This window comes from Macaca thibetana, chromosome 19, assembly GCF_024542745.1.
Source record: "Macaca thibetana thibetana isolate TM-01 chromosome 19, ASM2454274v1, whole genome shotgun sequence".
NCBI classification, from domain to species: domain Eukaryota; kingdom Metazoa; phylum Chordata; class Mammalia; order Primates; family Cercopithecidae; genus Macaca; species Macaca thibetana.
This window is the reverse complement of record NC_065596.1, coordinates 21,164,360-21,187,760: the sequence shown is the minus strand read 5'-3', so window position 1 is coordinate 21,187,760 and position 23,401 is coordinate 21,164,360. Positions and strand designations below refer to the sequence as shown.

Below are 23,401 nucleotides of genomic sequence, written 5' to 3'. Positions count from 1 at the left end.
CCGGGAGGCGGAGCTTGCAGTGAGCTGAGATCCGGCCACTGCACTCCAGCCTGGGCAACAGAGCAAGACTCTGTCTCAAAAAAAAAAACAAAAAACAGATGGGGTTTCACCGTGTTAGCCAGGATGGTCTCGATCTCCTGACCTCGTGATCCATCTGTCTTGGCCTCCCAAAATGTTGGGATTACAGGCGTGAGCCACCGCGCCTGGCCCATCCCCTCACACTTTAAAAGATGGAGTCTTGGCCGGGCGCGGTGGCTCAAGCCTGTAATCCCAGCACTTTGGGAGGCTGAGGAGGGTGGATCACGAGGTCAGGAGATCGAGACCATCCTGGCTAACATGGTGAAACCCTGTCTCTACTAAAAATACAAAAAACTAGCCGGGCGTGGTGGCGGCGCCTGTAGTCCCAGCTACTCGGAGGCTGAGGCGGGAGAATGGCGTGAACCCGGGAGGTGGAGCTTGCAGTGAGCCGAGATCGCGCCACTGCACTCCAGCCTGGGTGACAGAGTGAGACTCCGTCTCAAAAAAAAAAAAAAAAAAAAAAAAGATGGAGTCTTGCTCCGTTGCCCAGGCTGGAGTGCAGTGGCCCAGTCACAGTTCACTGCAGCCTCGACCTCCTGGGCTCAGCCTCTCGAGTAGCTGGGACTCCATCCAGGTGCATGCCATCATGCTTGGCATTTATTTACTTATAAATGAGATGGCCTCTCGCTCAGTTGCCCAGGCTGAACTCGGCTCACTGCAACCTCTGCCTCCCAGGTTCAAGTGATTCTCCTGCCTCAGCCTCCCGAGTAGCTGGGATTACAGGCATGCACCACCACTCTTGCCTAATTTTTTTTGTATTTTTAGTAGAGATGGGGTTTCCCCATGTTGGCCAGGCTGCTCTCGAACTCCTGGCCTCAGGTGATCCAGCCACCTTGGCCTCTCAAAGTGCTGGGATTACAGGCCTAAGCCACCATGCCCAGCCTATGCTTGGCTAATTTTTAAATTTTTCATAGAGATGGCATCTCGCTATGTTGCTCAGGCTGGCCTCTAACTCCTGGCCTCAAGTGATCCTCCCAGCTCAGCCTCCTAAGTAGCTGGGGTTACAAGTGTGCACCACCACACCCAGCTAATTTTTAAAATTTTTGTAGAGACGGGATCTTGCTCTGTTGCCCAGGCTGGTCATGAACTCCTGGGCTCAAGTGATCCTCTCGCCTCAGCCTCCCAAAGTGTTGGGATTACAGGTGTGAGCCACCGCATCCCCTCACGCTGATGTGTTTGCTGCCCTGGCCTTCCAGTCCTCCTCCCCAGTCCCATCCCCCCAGCCAATGCCACCTCACGCTGCCCACTCACCTCTGGACCCCTCGGCCTCCACGCCCACACGGTCCTCCTTGACAGCCGCAGCCAACTGAGCCTGGGCAGCCAGGGCTCCAGACAGGGCGAGCAGCCCCGTAGCACTGCCACCCACCAGCCCGGCTGGGCGGGCGGTGAGGGGCACAGGGGGTGCGTGATGGGACAGCGGCTGGAGCTGCTGCTGCTAGAAAGGAGGGAGGATGGGCCGGGGCGGGGGGCAGCGGGAGCCCAGCAGTCCCCAGGCGAAGAGGTAGACACAGGGGACGGGACCCAAGCACAGAGTGTGCCCCTGGGATTCCCAGGACCGCTGGAGCCAAGACCCACACACCACCCCCAGCTTTAACACCTCCTGGGCGGGTGCCAGGGACCCGGGAGTGGGTGTCTTCCCATGGCGGGGCAGGGGCTGAAGAGACTCACCCCAATGAGGCTGTTCAGTTCCCCCACGGTGACCTGCTTGGCGCGCTCTACGGCCTGGAGCACCTGCTGCTGATGCTGGCGGGTGGAAGGGACCAGGTAGAGGGTACACTGAGCCCCTACTCACGCTGGTGGTGCCCTTAGGGGCCTGACCTCTCCCCGCCACCCTCTCATCTTTGCCCCAGTACTTCCCATTTCTCTTTTATCTTTTTCCCCCTCACTCTCTCCCTTTCCTTTTGGAGTTTTGAAATAAGCACACGGAGAAAGAAACGAAACCTAACTGCAGTTAGAATCATTACAAATGAGGCCGGGCGTGGCGGCTCACGCCTGGAATCCCAGCACTGTGGGAGGTGGAGGCGGGCGGATCACCTGAGGCCAGGAGTTCGAGACCAGCCTGGCCAACATGGTGAAACCCCGTCTCTACTAAAAATACAAAAATTAGCCAGGCGTGGTGGTGCATGCCTGTAATCCCAGCTGCTCGGGAGGCTGAGGCAGGAGAATTGCTTGAACCCAGGATGTGGAAGTTGCAGTGAGCCAAGATTGTACCACTGCACTCCAGCCTGGTGACAGAGCGAGACTCCATCTCAAAAAAAAAAATAATAAAATAAAAATAAAAATCATAGTCTCTCCTTCAGGGCATTGCAGACATTTGGGGCTGGATCATTCTCTGGGGCAGGGCTGTTCCGGGCACTGCAAGGGGCTGAGCAGCACCCTTGACCTCCACCCACTCCAATGCCAGGGGCACTCCCCAGTTGTGACAACTACAGACGTCTCCTGGTGGTTTAAACAAACAAACAAACAAACAAAAAAACCAATGTAATAAATCAGTACCATGGACCCTCCTCCTAGGTTAAGGAACAGAAAGTACCAGACTCCAGGGTTCCCCTACACTCCCTGCCATCAGAACACCCTCCCTTCTCCACTTTCATGACAATAATTTCTTTGTACTTTCTGCCTCCTACGATCGCCTTCCTAAACCTGCTTGGATTTGTCCGTTTTGAACTACGTTGTGGGCTCATTCTCTGTGTTCTCTTTGGTGTCTGGCCTCTCTCAGCATAACATTTTAAGCTTCTTCCATGATGTGGTGGGTGGCGGCAGTGCGTTCAGCTCTCAGAGCTGCGGGACTCTGCCACAAGAAAATGTTCTATCTGGGCCGGTCGTCGCGGCAGCTCACACCTGTAATCCCAGCACTTTGGCAGACCAAGGCAGGTGGATCACCTGGAGGTCAGGAGTTCAAGACTAGCCTGGCCAACATGGTGAAACCCCATCTCTACTAAAAATACAAAAAATTAGCCAGACATGGTGGCGGCTGCCTATAATCCCAGCTACTCCTGAGGCTGAAGCAGGAGAATCGCTTGAACCCAGGAGGCAGAGCTTGCAGTAAGCTAAGATTGCGCCACTGCACTCCAGCCTGAGCGACAGAGTGAGACTCAGTCTCAAAAAAAAAAAAGAAAAAAAGAAAAAAAAAAAGGCGGCCGGGTGGTGGTGACTCACACCTGTAATCCCAGCACTTTGGGAGGCTGAGGCGGGCGGATCACGAGATCAGGAGTTCAAGACCAGCCTGACCAACATGGTGAAACCCCATCTCTACTAAAAATACAAAAATTAGTCAGGCGTGGTGACGCATGCCTGTAATTCCAGCTACTTGGGAGGCTGAGGCAGGAAAGTCGCTTGAACCTGGGAGCCAGAGGTTGCAGTGAACCAAGATTGTGCCATGCACTCCAACCTGGGCAACAGAGACTCAGTCTCAAAAAATAATAATAGGCCGGGCGCGGTGGCTCAAGCCTGTAATCCCAGCACTTTGGGAGGCCGAGACAGGCAGATCACAAGGTCAGGAGATCGAGACCATCCTGGCTAACACAGCGAAACCCCGTCTCTACTAAAAACACAAAAAATTAGCCGGGTGAGGTGGCGGCGCCTGTGGTCCCAGCTACTCGGGAGGCTGAGGCAGGAGAATGGCGGGAACCCGGGAGGCGGAGCTTGCAGTGAGCTGAGATCTGGCCACTGCACTCCAGCCTGGGCGACAGAGCGAGACTCCGTCTCAAAAAAAAAAAAAATAATAATAATAATAATAAATAAATAAATAAAATGTTGTATCTTTGCTGTTCCACACAGAAGCCACTGGACATGTGTGTGGTCACCGGGCATTTGATATGTGGCTGGTGCAACTGATGAATAGGATGCCTAATTTTATTAAATTGAAGTGAATATAAATTTAAATATAAAATAAGTTTAATAGGCTTATTTTTATTTTTACTTTTTTGAGACGTAGTCTCACTCTGTTGCCCAGGCTGGAGTGCAGTGGCATGATCTTGGCTCACTGCAGCCTCCGCCTCCCAGGTTCAGGCAATTCTCCTGCCTCAGCCTCCCAAGTAGCTGAGATTACAAGCACCCACCACCACGCCCGACTAATTTTCATACTTTTAGTAGAGATGGGGTTTTGCCACGTTGACCAGGCTGGTCTTAAACCCCTGATCTCAAGTGATTTGCCCCCCCTCAGCCTCCCAAAGTGATGTTATTACAGGTGTGAGCCACTGTGCCTAAATATAAATTTAAATACAAAATTAATTTAATAGATTCCAGGCCAGGTGCAGTGGCTCATGCTTGTAATCCCAGTACTTTAGGACTCCAGAGTGGGAGGATTACGTGAGTCCAAGAGTTGGAGACCAGCCTGGGCAACATGGTGAGACCCCCTCTCTATTACTATACACACACACACACACACACACACACACATTACTATATATACACACACACATTATTTTATATATATACACACACACATTACTATATATATACACACACACATTACTCTATATATACACACACACATTATTATATATATACACACACACATATTACTCTATATATACACACACACATTATTTTATATATATATACATACACACATATATTACTATATTATATATATACACACACACACACACACACACACTTATTTGAGCCGGAGTCTCGCTCTGTCGCCCCCACTGGAATGCAGTGGTGTGATCTCAGCTTACGCTAACCTCCGCCTCCCAGGTTCAAGCAATTCTCCTGCCTCAGCCTCCTGAGTAGCTGGGATTACAGGCACCTGCCGCCACGCCCGGCTAATTTTTGTAAAAAAAAATTTTTTTAGGCCAGGTGTGGTGGCTGACACCTGTAATCCCAGCACTTTGGGAGGCCGGGGCGGATGGATCACCTGAGGTCAGGAGTTCAAGACCAGCCTGGGCAACATGGTGAAACCCTCTCTCTACAAAAATGCAAAAACTAGCCAGCATGATGGCGGGTGCCTGTAATCCCAACTACTCAGGAGGCTGAGGCGGAAGAATCACTTGAAATCGGGAGGCAGAGGTTCTAGTGAGCCAAGATCGTGCCACTGCACTCCAGCCTGGGCAACAGAGCAAGAATCCATCTCGAAAGAAAGAGAAAGAGAGAGAGAGAGAAATAAAGAAAGAAAAAATAAAGAAACAGGGACTGTGCAAAGGCTGAAAGGAACCTGGGGCACTCTCAGAAGAGGCGGTTTTTTTTTTTTTGAGACGGAGTCTCTGTCACCCAGACTGGAGTGCAGTGGCGCGATCTCTGCTCACTGCAACCTCCGCCTCCCGAGTTCAAGCAATTCTACTCTCCTGCCTCAGCCTCCTGAGTAGCTGGGACTATAGGCGCACACCACCATGCCCAGCTAATTTTATTTTATTTTATTTTTTTAAGTTTTAGCAGAGACAGGGTTTCACCATGTTGGACAGGCTGGTCTCAAACTCCCGACCTCTGGTGATCCACCTGCCTCAGCCTCCCAAAATCTTAGGATTACAGGCGTGAGCCACCGCGCCAGGCCAGATTACAGGCCATTTTAACCATTTGTAAGTGCACAGCTCAGCAGTGTAAAGCACACACACAGTGGTGCAGCCACACCAGCACCATCTCCAGAATTTTCCCTTCTTCCCAAACTGAATTTCTGTCCCCATGAAACACTGACTCCCGGTCCCCTCCCCACCCCCTGGCACCCCCCATTCTGCTTTCTGTCTCAGTGAACCTGACAACCCTGGGACCTCCTAGGAGTGGATCACCCAGGGTTTGTCCCTCTGTGATTTCTCCTAGCACGACGGCAGGGGTAACTTTCATCGGGTGCCGAGTAAGCGCACCCATGATCTTCAGGGCCCTGGGTGTATGAGCTCATCTCACCTTCACACCTACGCTACTGCAAAAACAGAGAGACAAGTGTCCTGCCTGAGGCCACACAGCCAGGATTCAGACCCGGGCAGCCAACGTGCAGGGCTTGAGGGAGTCAGCTCCACACCTTGCTTCCGATCAAGGTGGAAAAAAGACCGCAGTCCTCACCCTCAGCCAACACCTCCCTCCATCCCTGCAGCCCCTGCCCCAGCTGGATGCCTGGCCTCAGGGCTGCCGGACTACTGCAGTGAGAAAAAACGGTCTCTATCCGTGCTGCAGGCTACGCAGCAGAATCAGTGCCTGGGGCGTCCTCGCCCAGACCTACCTCCTCCCTTCCTCCCCGCCACCCTTAGGCTCACTCACCTCCTGGGTCAGGAAGGGGATAATCTGAGCGCAGATACCGCTCAGACGCTTCACAATCTCCGCCTGGCAGGAAGCAACAAGAGGAAGCTTGGAGAGGGGTAGAGATTTGCAACCCAGCTCTGGACTCCCAGGCGGACCAGGTGCTTGTAAAGCGGAAGGGTTGGGGAGGTGGCGCCCGCAGGTGCACAAGGGGAACTCAGGCCAGCATGGCATGGGCCGAAGCGGGATTCAGAGCCCCACCAAGCTGAGTGCTCAGCTGAGCGAGGCCCAGCGTGGCCTGGAGCTGGGAAGACCAGGGCTGAGGTCCTACGAGTCACAGATACACCACCTGCCAGACGCACACCCGCCAGGGATTTGCAAGAGGCAGACACGCTCAGACACCCAACTCAGACGCAGACACTGAGGTGCTGGGCTCAGCTGAAACAAAGCAAAGGGGCCTCCGCCCGGAGTCCCAGATTCCAGCCCTGGCTGGGCCCACATCTCTCCCAGGCAAGGCTCCTCTCTTGGTCTCCTCCACTTCCCAGGGCTGATCTACCAGCTGGGGCTGCCTCCAGGTGGAGATCTCAGCCCTCCACACTCAAGGGAAGGGTTTCATCTGTAGAGGGTCTGGGCCCAGGTGCCTCAAAGAGGCTGAGCAGAGGAAGCGGCATGTGGGTGGGGAAGGGGGCGGGCATACAATGGCTGCGGGCTTCGCCTCTGCCTGAGTTACAGGTGTGCTGTGTGTCTGGTGGAGTCTGTGTCTCCTATTACCACCAGCAGGGTGAAACCGGGATTCCAGGGTGTCCCGCACCTCCATAAGGGGGTCTGTTGCATGGACCCATGCGACCACGCCATGCTTCAGCAGACAAGCCCCCTCCTACCCATATCAGAACCAACAGAGCCCCCACACATGCAGGAAAGCATGCCAGGGTGGGCACCCCCAGGCACCCCACACTCCCAGCCCATACCCTTCTCCTTCCCAGACACCAGGAAGTCCCAATACAAGGCTCTGCTCATTGATTCTAATATTCTGATAGAATCTAAGAGAGCCCGTGAAGCTCAGAAGCTTGGGACCCCTCTCATCCCTTTACAAACCACTGGCCGTTCTCAGGATCTCAGGGTGAAGCATGGACCACTGAAGTCAATTAAGTCAATTTTAGAATCTTTGGGCCTATTGGCTGGGTGTGGTGGCTCACGCTGTAATCTCAGCACTTTGGGAGGCCGAGGCAGGCGGATCACCTGAGGTCAGGAGTTCAAGACCAGCCTGGCCAACATGGAGAAACCCCGTCTTTACTAAAAATACAAAAAATTAGCCAGCGATGGTGGCAGGCGCCTGTAATCCCAGCTACTAAGGAGGCTGAGGCAGGAGAATCGCTTGAACCCAGGAGTTGGAGATTGCAGTGAGCCAAGATTGGGCCATTGCACTCCAGCCTGGGCAACAAGAGTGAAACTCCGTCTCAAATTTAAATTAAAAATTTTAAATTAAAATTAAAATTTAAAAAATTAATTTTTTATCTCAAAATTTAAAAAAAAAATCTTTGGGTCTATCTCAGAACCTTGAGATCAGAAGTTCAGGAACAGCCTCAGAACCTTTTAACACATCTCAGCACATAGATAAGACAATCTCAGAACCCTGAGGTCTATCTCTGAACCTTCAGGTCAATCTCAGAACCCTGAAGTCAATCTCAGAACCCTGAAATCTATCTCAGAGCCCTGAGGGCTATCTCTGAACCTTGAGGTCTATCTCAGAACTCTGAGTTCTATCTCAGAACCTTGAGGTCTACTTCTGAACCTTGAGGTCTATCTCAGGACATTGCGTTGAGGTCTATCTCTGAACCTTGAGGTCTATCTCAGAACCCTAGGTCTATCTCTGAACATTGAGGTCAATCTCTGAACCTTGAGGTCTATCTCTGAACCTTGAGGTCCATCTCAGAACCTGAGGTCAATTTCAGAAATTCTAGTCTATCTCAGAACCCTGAGGTCAATCTCAGAACCCTAGGTCTATCTCAGAACCTTGAGGTCTATCTCTGAACCTTGAGGTCAATCTCTGAATCTTGAGGTCTATCTCAGAACCCTCAGGTTAATTTCAGAAATTTCAGTCTATCTCAGAACCCTGAGGTCAATCTCAGAACCCTAGGTCTATCTCAGAACCTTGAGTTCTATCTCAGAACCCTGAGGTCTATCTCTGAACATTGAGGTCAATCTCTGAACCTTGAGGTCTATCTCTGAACCCTGAGGTCCATCTCAGAACCCGAAGTCAATTTCAGAAATTTGAGTCCATCTCAGAACCCTGAGGTCAATCCCAGAACCCTAGGTCTAGCTCAGAACCTTGAGGTCTATCTCTGAACCTTGAGGTCAATCTCTGAATCTTGAGGTCTATCTCAGAACCCTCAGGTCAATTTCAGAAATTTGAGTCTATCTCAGAACCCTGAGGTCAATCTCAGAACCTTGAGGTCTATCTCAGAACCTTGAGGTCTACCTCAGAACCTTGGATCACACTGAGAAGCTTTGGAAGAGGCTCAGAGCCTTATGGCACTGGGGTCAGTCTCAAAGCCCTGAAGATAGCCACAGAGTTTTGAGGTCTGTCTTGGAAAAGTGGGGTCACAGTCTGAACCATGGTATCAAATTCAGGGCCTGGAGAACAATCTCGGAACCTTAGCCAATCACACTGAGACCAATCTCAGAAGCTTCAAAGCAGGAACAGAACCCGGAGTCCATCTCAAAACTTCAGACTCTCTGGGCTGAAAGGGACCTCGAAGAATGGTCATCCAGCCCCCTCCCGGGACAGAAGTCACCTCCACAGCCTCCCTGGCCTGGCTGCCCTGCCTCTGCTATGTGCCCTCCTTGATGGGGATGCCTGGTGGCCCCTGCCCGCTGCCTGCCTCTCTGCTGGACGCTTCAACTGCTGGCTACTGTCTTCAGAAGTTGGGACTCATTTTCCTTCCATGAGGCTGAAATTTGCCTTCCTGGTCCCAGATAGGCCCTCTGTGACCTCTGAGGAGATTTCAGGATGAGACCCGTGTTCCCTAGGTCTGCTCTGGCCCCGGCTGCCCACACTGGGTCCCTCCCAGGGCTTCCAGACCCCCATCCTCCCTCCTGAACACGCTTAACACCAACCCAGTTACCTGCTTATGCATTTCAATGTTGAGCCCATAAGACATCTCATAATACTGAAAAGGAAAAACCAAGTAAGAACCTCTGCAGTGGAGATGGGTGCCCTCCTCCAGTCAGGTGATGCCAGGGTCTTCCAAGAGCCCCCCAGGTTCGGGGGATCACAGCAGGACGCAGAGCACCCCCAGCTCCACGGGGTCTCAGAAGAGAAGCCCAGAGGAGAAAGCCGGGGTTCTGCCTGGAAGGGCCCCCTCTACTCTCCCCAGACAGGCAGGGCAGGTAGGAAGCGTCCAGAGGCCCTGGCCCCACCAGGCGAGAGGTCCTCCCTGTCTCCCTGTTCCCAGAGCTGGGTGGACCCTCCGAGAGAGAGACCCTGAAATCCCAAAGCCGCCCAATGTACAGACAGGAAAGACGAGGCTCGGAGAAGGGCAGGGACCTACCCCAGAGTCCACCGTGGCTCAAAGCCCTGCCCGCCTCTCCCCGCACCCTGGCATCATAAGTGCCCTCACCATGACATAATGTCGCTGCATTTCCGTCTTCTCACTGGCCAGCTTCTCACATTCTAGCTTGAGGCTGGGAAGGAGAGAGAGGACAAGGGGCTCCCAACCGCCCCATGTGGGCCGGCTTCCAAAGTGAGGGGCTGGATCTCCCCCTCCCGACTTCCTTACAGACCTCCCAGCACCTCCTGTCCCAGTCCCTCCCCGCCCCTTCCTGGGCTCCCAATGCCCCAGCTCTGACTGTCCCCAGACCCCTCTGCACCTGCGCTTTCACCTGGAGGCCTTTCCCGCGCCCTGGGAGCCCCTCCTCCCCGCCCTGCTCCCCGGAGACCCCGCCCCGCCCCGGCGCCCAGGTGAACTCCCGCGGCCCCTGGGGCGGCCCCCCCTCACCTGTGGTACTGAGCCTGGAGAAACTGGAATTCTTCTTTGATGCGGTCGCAGATCTCCAAGATCGAGAACTTGAAGGGCTGGCCGGACTGGAGCGGGGTCTGGGGGGGTTTGGGGAGGGACGTCAGGGTCTGAGTTCCAGGACACCGGGGACCCCCTCTCCGCAGCCCCCACTCACCGGGTGCCTTCCCTGGGGGTACATCCTGCCGATCCGGGAAGCCCTCCAAGCGCCACCAGAGCTTGATGATATGGAGGCGGCAAGAGTGGGGGAGGCTGAAGTGGGGTGGGGGGGGGAGGCTGCCCGAAGAAAGAGGGAGGAGGGAGAGGCGGCGCGGGGCAAGGGACCCTGGAGTCCCTGGCGCGCCCCCAAGCGCGCGCGCCCGGGGTCGTGGGAGCCCCTCCCCGGGCCGGGGCGCGCGGGGCGGGCGGGAGCAGCGGACGGGGCGGGGGCGCGGCGAGGGCGGCCGCGGCAGCCGGCGCAGAAGGTCGGGCGCGCCGCGGCCGGGTTTCGGCGGCGGCGGCGCGGGCGGCGGGCCCCGCGCGGAGCCGCCTCCCTCCGGCGGGGCTCGGCCGGGAGCCGCAGGCTGAGCCGCCTTAAGGTGGCGCGGCCGCCCCCACGCACCCGCGGCCCGCCCCGCGCCCACCCCCGAGCGCGCCGCCCCTCCCTGCGCCCGCGCGTCCGGGCCCCCGGGCACCCGCCCCCTTCCTTCAGTCCCTGGGCCTGTGGGGAAACTGAGGCCGAGTGGGGAGGCGCCCAGTGCCGCAAAACAGGGTCCCCACCCCCTCCCGGAGGGGCGGGAGGAGAAACACCAGTGAAGAAATTCACATCGTGTTACCCACCGTTGGGGGGGCTTGCGGAGGGCGGGGGCCCCTCTGGAGTCGGAAATGGCTTTTCTGAGCAAGTGACATTGGGCTGAGATGGAAGGGTCAGGACGACGCAGCCTTGCCAAGCGCTCGCAGGAAGCCCTGCCAGGAAGGGAATCTCACAGCAAACACTGCTTCCCAGATCAGGCGGGGCCCTCACCCTCTGGGGGCCTCAGTAGTCTCTGCAAAAGGTCAGGGATGGTGCGCGATCTTCAGTGTTTAATTTTTTGCAGAGACAGGGTCTCGCTATGTTGCCCAGGCTGGAGTACAGTGGGGCGATCATGGCTCACCGCAGCCTCGAACTCCTGGGCTCAAGCGATCCTTCCCCCTCAGCTTCTCGAGTAGCTGGGACTACAGGTGTGCACCACCATGCCCAGCTAATTTTACAATTTTTTGCAGAGATGACCAGGAGCGTCTCACTATGTTGCCCAGGCTGGTCTTGAACTCCTGGACTCATTCCTCTCTCTTCGGCCTTCCAAAGTGCTGGGATTACAGGCGGGAGCCACGGCACTAGGTACTACACTTAAATGAAATGGTGCATGAACGCCCTCAGCATTTCCCTACACAGAGCAAACTTCCACAGATAGGAATTGTATTCCTACTGCCATCACCAGTGGACTGCGCTGTCTCCCTTCTCACACTGGGTTTCTTGAAGGCAGGCGCCATGTCCCACTTAGAACTGGAAGAACCACAGCTCTGCCATCAGACTCAAGTCTCTCCCAGGGCAAAGGCTCCAGCCCCGACCAGAAACCACAGACATCCAGCCAGCATCCTTCAGGCCCACCTGGGGAGTGGGAAGTTCTTATTCTCTCTGGAGAAACCTTAGGAGAGGTTCGTTAAGTCAATCAACAAACATGTACTGAGTGCATACTGTGGACCACACACTGCAGTAGACACTGGGGCACAGCTGGAAACAGAACAGAGAAAAATCCATGCCCCTTGATCATGCTTGGACCTGTGCCCTTAGATGAACGAATACCTAAGGTACCTAAGGGTTAGGGTTACAAAAACCCATTTTGTAATGGGCACAAGAGCCCTTATCAATGGGCCAGGTCAATGGGCCAGGAGTGGTGGGTCATGCCTGTAGCCCCAGCACTTTGGGAAGCTGAGGAGGGAGGATCGCGTGAGCCCAGGAGTTCAAGACCAGTGTGGACAACGCAGCGACAATACAAAATAAATGTTTGCATTTTTTGTATCTCTACCAAAAAAATGCAAAAATAATTAGCCAGGCATGGTGGTGCACACCTGTGGTCCCAGCTAGTTGGGGGGCTGAGGCGGGAGATACCTGAGCCCCAGGAGGTCGAGGCTGCGATGAGTAGAGATCACGTCACTGCACTCCAGCCTGGGTGACAGAACACGACCTTGTCTCAAAAAAAAAAAAAAAAAAAAAAAAAAGCCCTTATCAAATTTAAAGCCATCATTTTCCAGCCCACAGATATTTACGGAGCACCTACGACGTGCCAGGCATCCTTCCAGGCACTGGGATTTTAAGGGTGGATAAAGGAGACAGATCCCTGCCCTCTCTGAGTCTGTGGGATGTGAGTGACAGGCTGGGCAGGTTCACAGCTTGATAATTATGGGACTATTTGTATAGACAGAGGAAGAGTTTAGGGGGCAGTGATAGAAATTAACAAGAGGAAACCTGCTTATCGGGGGTGTCTGGGAGAGGGCTCTTGGGGGAGGGTAGCCTTGGAAATGAGACCTGAACAATGAGGTTGGGCAGCTCTGGGAAGGGAGGAAAAGAGAGAGCCTGGGATAAAGATACGTGTGTGTGTGTGTGTGTGTGTAGTACTCATTGGCTCCCTATTGTCCTCAAAATAAATCCAAGCTCGTCTCTCTTCCCACAAGGCTCTGCACAAAACTCCCCCTTTTCCCCTTGATGATCTCTTTTTTAACGTTTTGTTTATTGTCTCTGGAGTGCAGTAGTGCGATCTCAGCTCACTGCTGCAACCTCCGCCTTCTGGGTTCAGGTGATTCTCCTGCCTCAGCATCCCGAGTAGCTGGGATTACAGGCGCTCACCACCAAGCCTGGCTAATTTTTATATTTTTAGTAGGGACCGGCTTTTGCCATGTTGGCCAGGCTGGTCTCAAACTCCTGACGTCAGATGATCCACCCGCCTTGGCCTCCCAAAGTGCTGCGATTACGGGCTTGAGCCACCATGCCCAGCCCACAGTGTGTTTTGGATGTGAGTATGTTTGCTCGGAGGTTGTTCGAGTCCTTGTTTGTCTCCCTCACCACGAAGAAGGCTGTGGAGGGACTGAGCCTGTCTAGGTCCCTGCAGGGCCTGGCACACGGCAAGTGCTCAATAACCAGCCTAAAGCCAGAAACCACTGGCCACATTCCCTGCTCAGAAAGTCTCACAAACAGGCAGAGCCATCATTCCACGTTGCCAAGAGTCTGTGATTCCAGGTTCTCGGGGGTCTGTGAAGTGCTGATTCCAAACCCTTTTCAGCAGGTGTTTCACTCCCCTGGAAGGCCAACATCTCCCCTGCCAGGACCTTGAGCACACATAGTGGCATCCGTCCTCATTGTCTGCAACTGTCCACACCCCACATTTTCCTTCTTGTTGGTTGTGTTTTTTTGTTTGTTTGTTTTTTTGAGACAGAGTCATGCTGTCGTCCAGGCTGGAGTGCAGTGGCATGATCTTGGCTGACTGCAACCTCCGCCTCCCAGATTCAAGCGATTCTCTTGCCTCAGCCTCCCAAGTAGCTGAGATTACAGATCTCGGCTCACTGCAACCTCCGCCTCCCAGGTTCAAGTGATTCTCCTGCCTCAGCCTCTCGGGTAGCTGGGATTACAGACATGCACCACGCCTAATTTTTTTTTTTTTTTTTTTTCTGAGACGGAGTCTCGCTCTCTCGCCTAGGCTGCAGTGCAGTGGCACCATCTCGGCGCACTGCAACCTCAGCCTCCCAAGTTCACGCCATTCTCCTGCCTCAGCCTCCTGAGTAGCTGGGATTACAGGCGCCCACCACCGCACCCGGCTGATTTTTTGTATTTTTGGTAGAGACGGGGTTTCACCGTGTTAGCCAGGATGGTCTCGATCTCCTGACCTCGTGATCCGCCCACCTCGGCCTCCCAAAGTGCTGGGATTACAGGCGTGAGCCACCGCGCCCAGCTAATTTTTGTATTTTTAGTAGAGACGGGGTTGCACCATGCTGGCCAGGCCAGGCTGGTCTCGATCTTCCGGCAGGTGATCCACCCGCATTGGCCTCCCAAGTGCCGGGATACAGGTGTGAGCCACCGCACCCCTCCAGATCTTCCGTCTTCTGCCAAAGCCCCGGGCTCTGGAAACCCAGTGGCTCCTTCTCGACCTCCATCGAAACGCTTGCTCACAGCAGCCTCACCTCCCTCTGCAGCGCTCTCCTGTCCTGGCGGCCCTCGTCCCTCTCTAAACACAGGTGTGGTGGCTCAAACCTGTAATCCCAGCACTTTGGGAGGCCAAAGAGGCCAGGAGTTTGAGACCAGCCTGGGCAACGTAGCGAGACCCGCATCCCCCGCCCCGCCCCTGTCTCTACAAACAAATAATAAACATAGGTCTCTGTCCTTCCTTAGCCCGGTCACCTGAATGTCACCTTGACCCATACCTCTGGCTTCCAGGGCTCTGAGACACCGCCTCCCCCTTGAGGCTTCAGTGATCACCTCATGAGGATGGCTGCAAGCTCTGGCTCCACCTCTGGTTCCTACCCTGAGATCCAGCCCTGTGGGTCCAGCCACCAACTGGGCATCTCCCCTAGAGGTTCCCCAGATCTTAGACTCTTAACCCCTGCTTCCGTCAGGGTCCCCACACACAGCCCCCCAGATACTCCAAACCAGAGCATCAGCCTAGTCCTCTATTGCCAGCACCAATCCTGCAACCCTCCTCCTTTCTCCCCGCCCCAGCAGCCCCCACCCTGACCAGGCCTTTGTCCTCTCTCCCATCTGGACCACAGCCACCTCCTCCCTCTGAGCAGCCTTTGTTTTTGGTGATCTTCAGTTGGAGCCTGGCCCTCCTTCCCTCAAACCCTCCCCTGGCTCCCTATTGCCCTAAGGACAAATGTCCAGCTTTTCAGTTTAGCACTGGAGCCTCTGCATCCCTGCCCCAGCCAGCTTCACCTTCCTCCACCAGATCACACCACACCCCCAACCCCCTCCAGCCACCCTGACCAGATTACCTAATTGGTGTCCTTTCTTTCCCACCTCTGCGCCTTTCCCTGCTTGTTATCTCTTCCTGGAATTCCCTCCCCCTCCTTTTATGGCTGGAGAAAGTCCATTTTTTCTTTTTCTTTTTTTTTTTTTTTTTTTTTTTTTTTTTTTTTTTGAGACGGAGTCTTGCTCTGTCACCCAGGCTGGAGTGCAGTGGCCGGATCTCAGCTCACTGCAAGCTCCACCTCCCGGGTTCACGCCATTCTCCTGCCTCAGCCTCCCAAGTAGCTGGGACTACAGACGCCCGCCACCTCGCCCGGCTAGTTTTTTTGTATTTTTAGTAGAGACGGGGTTTCACCGTGTTAGCCAGGATTGTCTCGATCTCCTGACCTGGTGATCCGCCCGTCTCGGCCTCCCAAAGTGCTGGGATTACAGGCTTGAGCCACCGCGCCCGGCCAAGAAAGTCCATTTTTTCAAGGCCTAACCCAAAAACTGTCTCCTCCAAAAGCCATCTCCCCCAGCCTCCTGTCATCCCCTCCATATGTGCATACACACACACACAGTGGACACAAACTGCTTGGTGTTGGTGGATAAGTGGATATTTAGTCTACGACCACCTCCACGAGCTGCAAGAGGCTGGAGCCCTAGAGAGGACCCAGCCCCAGGCCTTCCAGGGAGGGGCTCCCAGAGCATCTGGCGGGGACAGAGGTACGGAACACGTACCCTCCCAGGGCCACATAGCGCACTGCCCGGTGAGTGAGCGGAGGCTTCCTGGAGGAGGGCATCTTTACCCAGCAGTCTTCAGATCCCTCTACCAGGCACGTTGCACCGGGGAGGGTAAATACAGATTTGCGGATTGCCCGAGAAGCCACAAGACCACACACGCACACAGGAACACACCCCATCCCTTGGTGTGTGTGATCCGCCAGGAAGGAGGAGTTTCTGCTCTGGGCAGCAACATCCCTAACTTTGGAAGCAGCGGGTGGAATCTGGGGAGACTCAGCTGCCAGCAACTGTGTGCGATACTGGGGAACCCTTGGCCGCCTGTGACTGCCTAACTCCCCAAAATACCACATCCGGCCAGAGCAGGAAGCAGGGAAGCAACCTGCCAGGCGTGTTCCAGCCTGGGCAGAGTCCCCAGCGACTTCATTTGCCACGCGGGGCTTCACGGACCACCTCTTTGGGCCTCAGTTTCCCCAGCTGCACCATCGGGGAAGAAGCTGCCAGAGGGGAAAAGGAGCTCAGCCGCCGATCTCCCCCTTCCCACTACAGAGAGACTCAGTCCCTGGTTCCTGGCTAGGGTTTTATAATGTGGATGTGGGTTTAGGAAAAAAAAAAAAAGGAAAAAGCTGAGAAGCTGCGCTGGGACCCCGGATTGCTCAGACCACCTTAAATCAGCCTGGCCGCCCCAGCTACTGTGGAAATTCCTTTCTCCGCGGTGGTTGGCTGGGGGCGCCAGCCAATCCGCTCGCGGCGCTCCCACATGGGCCAGTGACGTCACAGGGGAAATTGGCCAATGGGGATTAGGAGACCAGCAACCAATGACAGGAGGCACTGGGATCAGTAGGGCCAATCGGAAGAGAGCTCGGCACTCCCGGCGGGGTTTGGCGAGTGTGGCCCCCCTCCCTAGAATCTGAGACCCTTGTGGACGCCCGAGCCCAGCCGGATTGGAGGACGGGGGGATAAAGCTCCATTATAATTCGGAAACAGGGGAAAGCGAGTCACCCCCGAGCCTGGCCTATCTCCCCTTAAAAACAAGGGACCCTCGTGCAATATGCTACCTTGCAAAATCCCGGCTAGCTGGCGGAGGAGAGGTTGCATCTTTCTTCCTATTTCACAGATAGGTAAACTGAGGCAAAGAGTAGTTAAGTCACGCTGAAGACCTGAAGCTCTTACCCGAGCCTGGAGGCTCCAGGAACGGGCTCAGTTTTATTTCCCAGATTGGGGAGCGGGAGTGGGCCTATAGGTAGTCGGGGGGCGGGTGGTGCTGGTCCTTGTGCCTCAGTTTCCCCGAGCGTGCAAGCTGGAGGAGAGCACGGGTTTTCAGAAAAAGACTACGATTCCCAGAAGCTCCTGCGCGGCGCCCGCCCGGGCTGTCAATCAAAGTAACGTGGGTACCTCTCCGGCCCGCGCTCCCCCGCCCGCTACCTCCCTCCCGCCAGCTCCCGCTCCCTCCCTGCCGGCTCCCGGCCCGGCGCGGTATAATTACAGCCCATTGATCCGACCCGGGCCGGGAAAGCGGCTCCCTCGGGGAGGCCAAGCCTTTGGCTTCCGACACCGCCAACCTCTGCCTACCGCCCCCTCCAGCCGAGCTGCTGGGCCACCAGCCAGGCCTGTCCCCTCCCGCTGGCCCCGGGCTCGCGGGTGACCTCTGAGCCTCAGCTCCCCGCCACGCTTGGCGGTGTGCCCCCCCGGAAAAATCACACACACATTTCCTTCCACCCAGGAACATGGGGAGCCATCTCCCTAGAACCTCCAGGGCCTCTCTTTGAGCCTCAGTTTACCCACATGCACAGTGAGATTGCTGGACAAAACTCATTCATGAAACCAATACTCCGTGCCGTTCTGCCTGTGAGCAGCCAGGGCTGACCTTGGTGGAAACTCAAGGAGGGGCTCCCAAGTTTGGGAGGAGGGGAAGACAGCCCAACTCTCTCAGAACCCCCGTGGTGGTCAGGGTTGGAGTGAGGGAGGATCAGAGCTGGGGGTGGGAGTCGGGGCAGGCTCAGCCAGGATTTACCGCCCTCATTGGGAAGTTGGGATAGCTTTCTAGATGTTAGGTGGTAGTATTTAATAGATGTTGGGGCTGGGCGTGGTGGTTCACGCCTGTAATCCCAGCACTTTAGGAGGCCGAGGCAGGCGGATCGCCTGAGGACAGGAGTTCGAGGCCAGCCTGGCCAACATAGTGAAACCGTCTCTACCAAAATACAAAAATTAGCCGGGCATGGTGGCACGCTCCTGTAGTCCCAGCTACTCAGGAGACTTGAAGCAGAATAATTGCTTGAACCTGGGACGTGGAGTTTGCAGTGAGCCAAGATCGCGCCACTGCACTCCAGCCTGGGCAACAGAGTAAGACTCTGTCTCAAAGAAAAAAAAAAAACAATAAAAAGGTGTTAGGCTTCAGTATTTAAGCTAGGGTTTTGCAGAATGCATAGGAGTTGCCTCATTTGAGCAGTGCCTTTAGATCACCCTAACCCTAAGTGGACAGAAGAAAGATGGGGCAGCCTTAAGCCCTTTCCTGTGACAGAGTGAGCCTTGGGCTCTGACCCCTAGCTTTGCTGTGTGGATCTCTGAACATTCCCCAGCTGTGAAGTAGGGGAGAGGTAGACACCCCCTACAGTTAGAGGGCCCTGTACCTATTTTCGCATGGGTGTTGAAGTCACTGTGGGTTCTGACCAGTGGGAGTCAGGGACTGGGAGCCCATGGCAGGAGGCACTAGGATTGGCTGAGGGGCTCAGGAACTCCAGCCTCTCCCTGAGTAAGAACTGGGCGGCTGGGGGAGAAGTCCCAGAGTGACAGCGGCTCAGTGCCAGGCATGTTCACTCTGCTAGGGTTTCCTTGTCTGGAATGCAAGGTTGATAATAGAATCTTCAAATAAGGCCTATAAAGTACTTACAATAATGCATAGTGGGCCGGGCACAGTGGCTCACGCCGATAATCCCAGCACTTTGGGAGGCCAAGACGGGTGGATCACCTGAGGTCAGGAGTTCGAGACCAGCCTGGCCAATGTGGGGAAACCTTGTCTCTACTAAAAATAGAAGAATTAGCCAGGTGTAGTGGCACATGCCTGTAATCCCAGCTACTCAGGAGGCTGAGGCAGGAGAATCCTTGAAATCCAGAAGGCGGAGGTTGCAGTGAACCGAGATCACACCACTGCACTCCAGCCTGGGCAATAGAGCAAAACTCCGTCTCAAAAATAATAATAATAATAATAATAACAATAATAATACATAGTAAATGCTCCATAAAGGATGGTTATTTGTATTCCCCACATTATTTTGTCCTTATTATTGAGACAAGGTCTCGCTCTGTCACTCAGTCTGGAGTACAGTGCCACCATCATAGCTCACTGCAGCCTTGACCTCCCTCGGCTCAAGCCATCCTCCTGCCTCAGCCTCTGGAGTAGCTGGGATCACAGATGGGTACCACCACACCCAGCTAATTTTTAAAAAATGTTTCATAGAGACAGGGTCTCACTATGTTGCCCAGACTGGTCTTCAACTCCTGGGCTCAAGCAATCCTCTTGCCTCAGCTTCACAGAGTGCTGGGATTACGGGTGTGAACCACTGTGTCCAGCCCCCACTATGTCCTAAATGGTCCTTCTTTCCCACCCTGCCCTCACACCCTACATCTACGCTATGCATTCTCCATTGTGCCCACATCCTTGATGATCCATTGAAATGTGAATCAGGGCTGGGCATGGTAGCTCACGCCTGTAATCCCAGCACTTTGAGGGGCTGAGGCAGAGGGGTTGCCTGCAGTCAGGGGTTCAAGAGCAGTGTGGTCAACATGGTGAAACCCCGTTTCTACTAAAAATACAAAAATTAGCTGGGTGTGGTAGCGGGCGCCTGTAATCCCAGCTACTTAGGAGGCTGAGACAGAGCTGCTTGAACCTGGGAGGCGGAGATTGCAGTGAGCTGAGACTGTGCCATTGCACTCCAGCCTGGGCAAGAAGAGCAAAACTCTTTTTTTTTTTTTTTTTTTTTTGAGACGGAGTCTCGCTCTGTCGCCCAGGCTGGAGTGCAGTGGCTGGATCTCAACTCACTGCAAGCTCTGCCTCCCGGGTTCACGCCATTCTCCTGCCTCAGCCTCCCGAGTAGCTGGCACTACAGGCGCCCACCACCTCGCCCGGCTAGTTTTTTGTATTTTTTAGTAGAGACGGGGTTTCACCATGTTAGCCAGGATGGTCTCGATCTCCTGACCTCGTGATCCACCCATCTCGGCCTACCAAAGTGCTGGGATTACAGGCTTGAGCCACCGTGCCCGGCCAAGAAGAGCAAAACTCTATCCTCCCCCACCTCCAAAAAAAAAAAAAAAAGTGAATCAGATCCCATCCCTCCCTTGCTCAAGAACCTTCCATAGCTCCCTATTGCCCTCAAAATAAAATCCAAACTCCCTACTTCTGTCTATGTGATCTGACCTCCATCGCCTCCCTCTTCTCAGCTCCTCCCACTCCTCCCCCTCTGCTCCAGCCACACAGGCCTCCTCCCTATTCCTCACAGAGTCTAGCCTCAAGACCTCTGAAGTGCACTGGTTGTTCCCTCTGTCTGAACCACGGCCAGCCTTTCTCTTCCGTTCAGATCAAACATCACATCCTAGAGAGGCCAGGCTGGCTAGAGTAGCTCCCCTCCTCCTACCTGCTTAGCTTCTCTCATTCTTCAGAGGCCTCGTGGCTCTCTGAACACATACTATCTGTTCGCTTCCGTGTGGATGGTCTGCCCAGGCCCCAACATACTACTGGCTACACTGTATTTATTGGGAGAGTAAGTGGACAAGCCGATAGAGGGATAGAGGCTCACCAAGGTCACACAGCATGGTGGACGCGATGCCAGGTCCCCTGTGCTAACACAACCTGTAGGGGTCAGCTGAGATCTCAGAGATCGCACTACCCCCAGAGGCTGTGAGACCCAGTGCCACTGATGTGTAAGCCTGGGTTCAAACCCCACCTCCGCCGCTGCGTCACTGTGATCCTGTACGATGGGATAATTATAGAAACTTCTTCATTGAGTCATCACACGATCAAATAGCTCGATAGATGAAAAGGCTCTGACCGTTATTATTGTGTGGGAATGTGCGGTGCCCAGCTGGGACAATTTGGGGTGTGGAAGCAGAGCTGGGGCTGGTACCCCAGACAACCCCCATTTTTAAACCCCTGGGGCTTTCTGGTCATTGCACCAACCCCATCACCCACACCACATGTAACCCCTCTGTACCAAGTTGGGGGCTCACCCTCCTAGGATCCCCATGGAGTCTGTCTCCATCTCCACCTTCCCTCCTTCCCTGGAGAGCTCATTGCTGGGCCCCAAATTTGCCCAGCCTGGTCTCCCTGGAAGGCACAGCACAGATGGGGGTTGAACAAACCCCTGGCTGCACGGCCCAATCTGAATCTTCTTTTATAAGACAGGGTCTCACTCCGTCGACCAGGCTGGAGTGCAGTGGCTGGATTTCTGCTCACTGCAATCTCCACCTCCCAGGTTCAAGCTATTCTCGTGCCTCAGCCTCCCGAGCAGCTGGGACTACAGGCACCCGCCATCACACCCGGCTAGTTTTTTTGTATTTTTAGTAGAGACGGGGTTTCACTGTGTGAGCCGGGATGGGATGGTCTCGATCTCCTGACCTCGTGATCCACCCGCCTCAGCCTCCCAAAGTGCTGGGATTACAGGCGTAAGCCGCCGCGCACGGCTTTGTTATTGTTTTAAGACAAGGTCTCACTCCGTCGCCCAGGCTGGAGTGCAGTGGCATGATTACGGCTCCCTGCAAGGCTTAAGCAAAATCCTCCCACCTCAACCTCCCAAGTAGCTGAGACCACAATCGTACACCACCACACCTGGCTCATGTTTTGAGATTTTGTAGAGATGGGGTCTTGCTGTATTACCAACCTCAATCTGAATCTTCCTCAACCAGCTTCTGGTTTGCAGTGAGACCTTTTACGCCTTGTGGACTTCCGTTTGCTCACCTGGAAAAGGGGCATGGTACTGTCACCAATCCCAGAGTGGCCCTTGATGACAGCTTCTGCTGCCATTGCTTTTTTTTTTTTTTTTTTTTTTTTGAGACAGGTCTCATTCTGTCACCCAGACTGGAGTACAGTGGCGAGATCTCCACTTACTGCAACCTCCACCCCCCAGGTTCAAGCCATGCTCCTGCCTCAGCCTCCCGAGTAGCTGGGATTACAGGTACATGCCACCATGCCTGGCTAATTTTTTTTTGTTTTGTTTTGTTTTTTGAGATGGAGTCTTGCTCTGTCACTCTGTTGCCCAGGCTGGAGGGCAGTGGCATGATCTCGGCTCACTGCAAGCTCCACCTCCTGGGTTCATGCCATTCTCCTGCCTCAGCCTCCCGAGTAGCTGTGACTACAGTTGCCTGCTACCACACCCAGCTAATTTTTTGTATTTTTAGTAGAGACGGCGTTTCACCGTGTTAGCCGGGATGGTCTCGATCTCCTGACCTCGTGATCCGCCCGCCTCGGCCTCCCAAAGTGCTGGAATTACAGGTGTGAGCCACCACGCCCAGCCTAATTTTCGTATTTTTAGTAGAGATGGGGTTTCACCATGTTGGCCAGGCTGGTGTTGAACTCTTGACCTCAAATGATCCACCTGCCTCGGCCTCCCAAAGTGCTGGGATTACAGGAGAGAGCCACCGCACCCGACCTGCCATTGCTATTATCACTGGGCTACCTGGTTGATATACACAGCGTGGCCCTCTGAGTTAGGGGCTGAGAGCTTGCCCTGGGATGGGCACAGTGCCGCCTCCAGGCTTTGCCACTGGGGCTCCCTCTGCCTGGAGCACCTGCCCCTCCTCGACAGCCTCCTCCCCAAGATGGGCTCTTGCTGTCAAGCCCTTCTCAACTCAAATGTCACCCCCTCAGAGAGGCCTCCCCTCCTCTCCTGGGCCAAGCAGCCCCATCTCCGTCACCAGCCCTTGCTAGATTTTTCTTTCTACCACTTGGTGTTCTCTGAAATGGTCTTGGCCTATTTTCCAAACCTTCCCCATGACTCTGTGGGCTCCGCGAGGGTCGAGAGGGATACCCAAGCCTGGCACACAGTAGGCACCCAATAAATACAGGAATGAAAGGTCTGCCGCTGCCCCAGGTGGGGTTTTAATTCCTTCCCCACCAATCCAGTTGCTGGGAGGTCAGGCTTTGGAGGCAGACAGGCCCAGAGAAGCCTAGGGACCTGCCCAGGGTCACACAGCCACGTGCTCCAGCTGGGAGCTCTGTGGCTGCCCTTGAGGAGGGAGGGTGGCGGGGGCGAGTTCGAGGGTTGGGGGGGCGAGTTCCAGGGTTGGGCAGGCCTAGGGCAAGATTGCTCGCCCCCTCCTCCCGCACTGCTGCTGGGGAACCCACCATTAGCCACACGGGCCTGGCCCAGCAGGGGAGAGGGGCAGTAGGGGAGCGTGGGGAACATGGGGAGCGCGGGGAGCGTAGGGACCGCCCCTCCCCGGGACCAGG

The 23,401-nt window shown here is 54.8% G+C and overlaps 2 protein-coding genes across 6 annotated transcripts in view; one reads left to right on the top strand and one right to left on the bottom strand.

Moving 5' to 3' along the window:
• The window catches only part of TLE2 (TLE family member 2, transcriptional corepressor), a 34,345-nt gene extending 23,132 nt beyond the window's left edge, over nt 1-11,213 (bottom strand). The window contains exons 1-8 of one of the 5 annotated variants that reach the window (XM_050770188.1): nt 11,088-11,213; nt 10,426-10,486; nt 10,251-10,348; nt 9,873-9,936; nt 9,378-9,422; nt 6,274-6,336; nt 1,747-1,821; nt 1,330-1,513 (exon numbers count right to left, since the gene is read on the bottom strand). In XM_050770188.1, coding sequence (XP_050626145.1) covers nt 1,330-1,513; nt 1,747-1,821; nt 6,274-6,336; nt 9,378-9,422; nt 9,873-9,936; nt 10,251-10,348; nt 10,426-10,449 — 553 coding nt within the window. In that variant the 5' untranslated portion in view covers nt 10,450-10,486; nt 11,088-11,213. Of the gene's footprint in view, nt 1-1,329; nt 1,514-1,746; nt 1,822-6,273; nt 6,337-9,377; nt 9,423-9,872; nt 9,937-10,250; nt 10,349-10,425; nt 10,819-11,087 lie in introns of those variants that run through there. The other 4 variants (XM_050770190.1, XM_050770189.1, XM_050770187.1 and 1 more) reach the window with 4 other exon arrangements.
• Nucleotides 1-23,401, top strand: part of NCLN (nicalin) — a 353,563-nt gene that overhangs the window by 161,236 nt on the left and 168,926 nt on the right. The gene's annotated exons all lie outside the window — the stretch shown is intronic.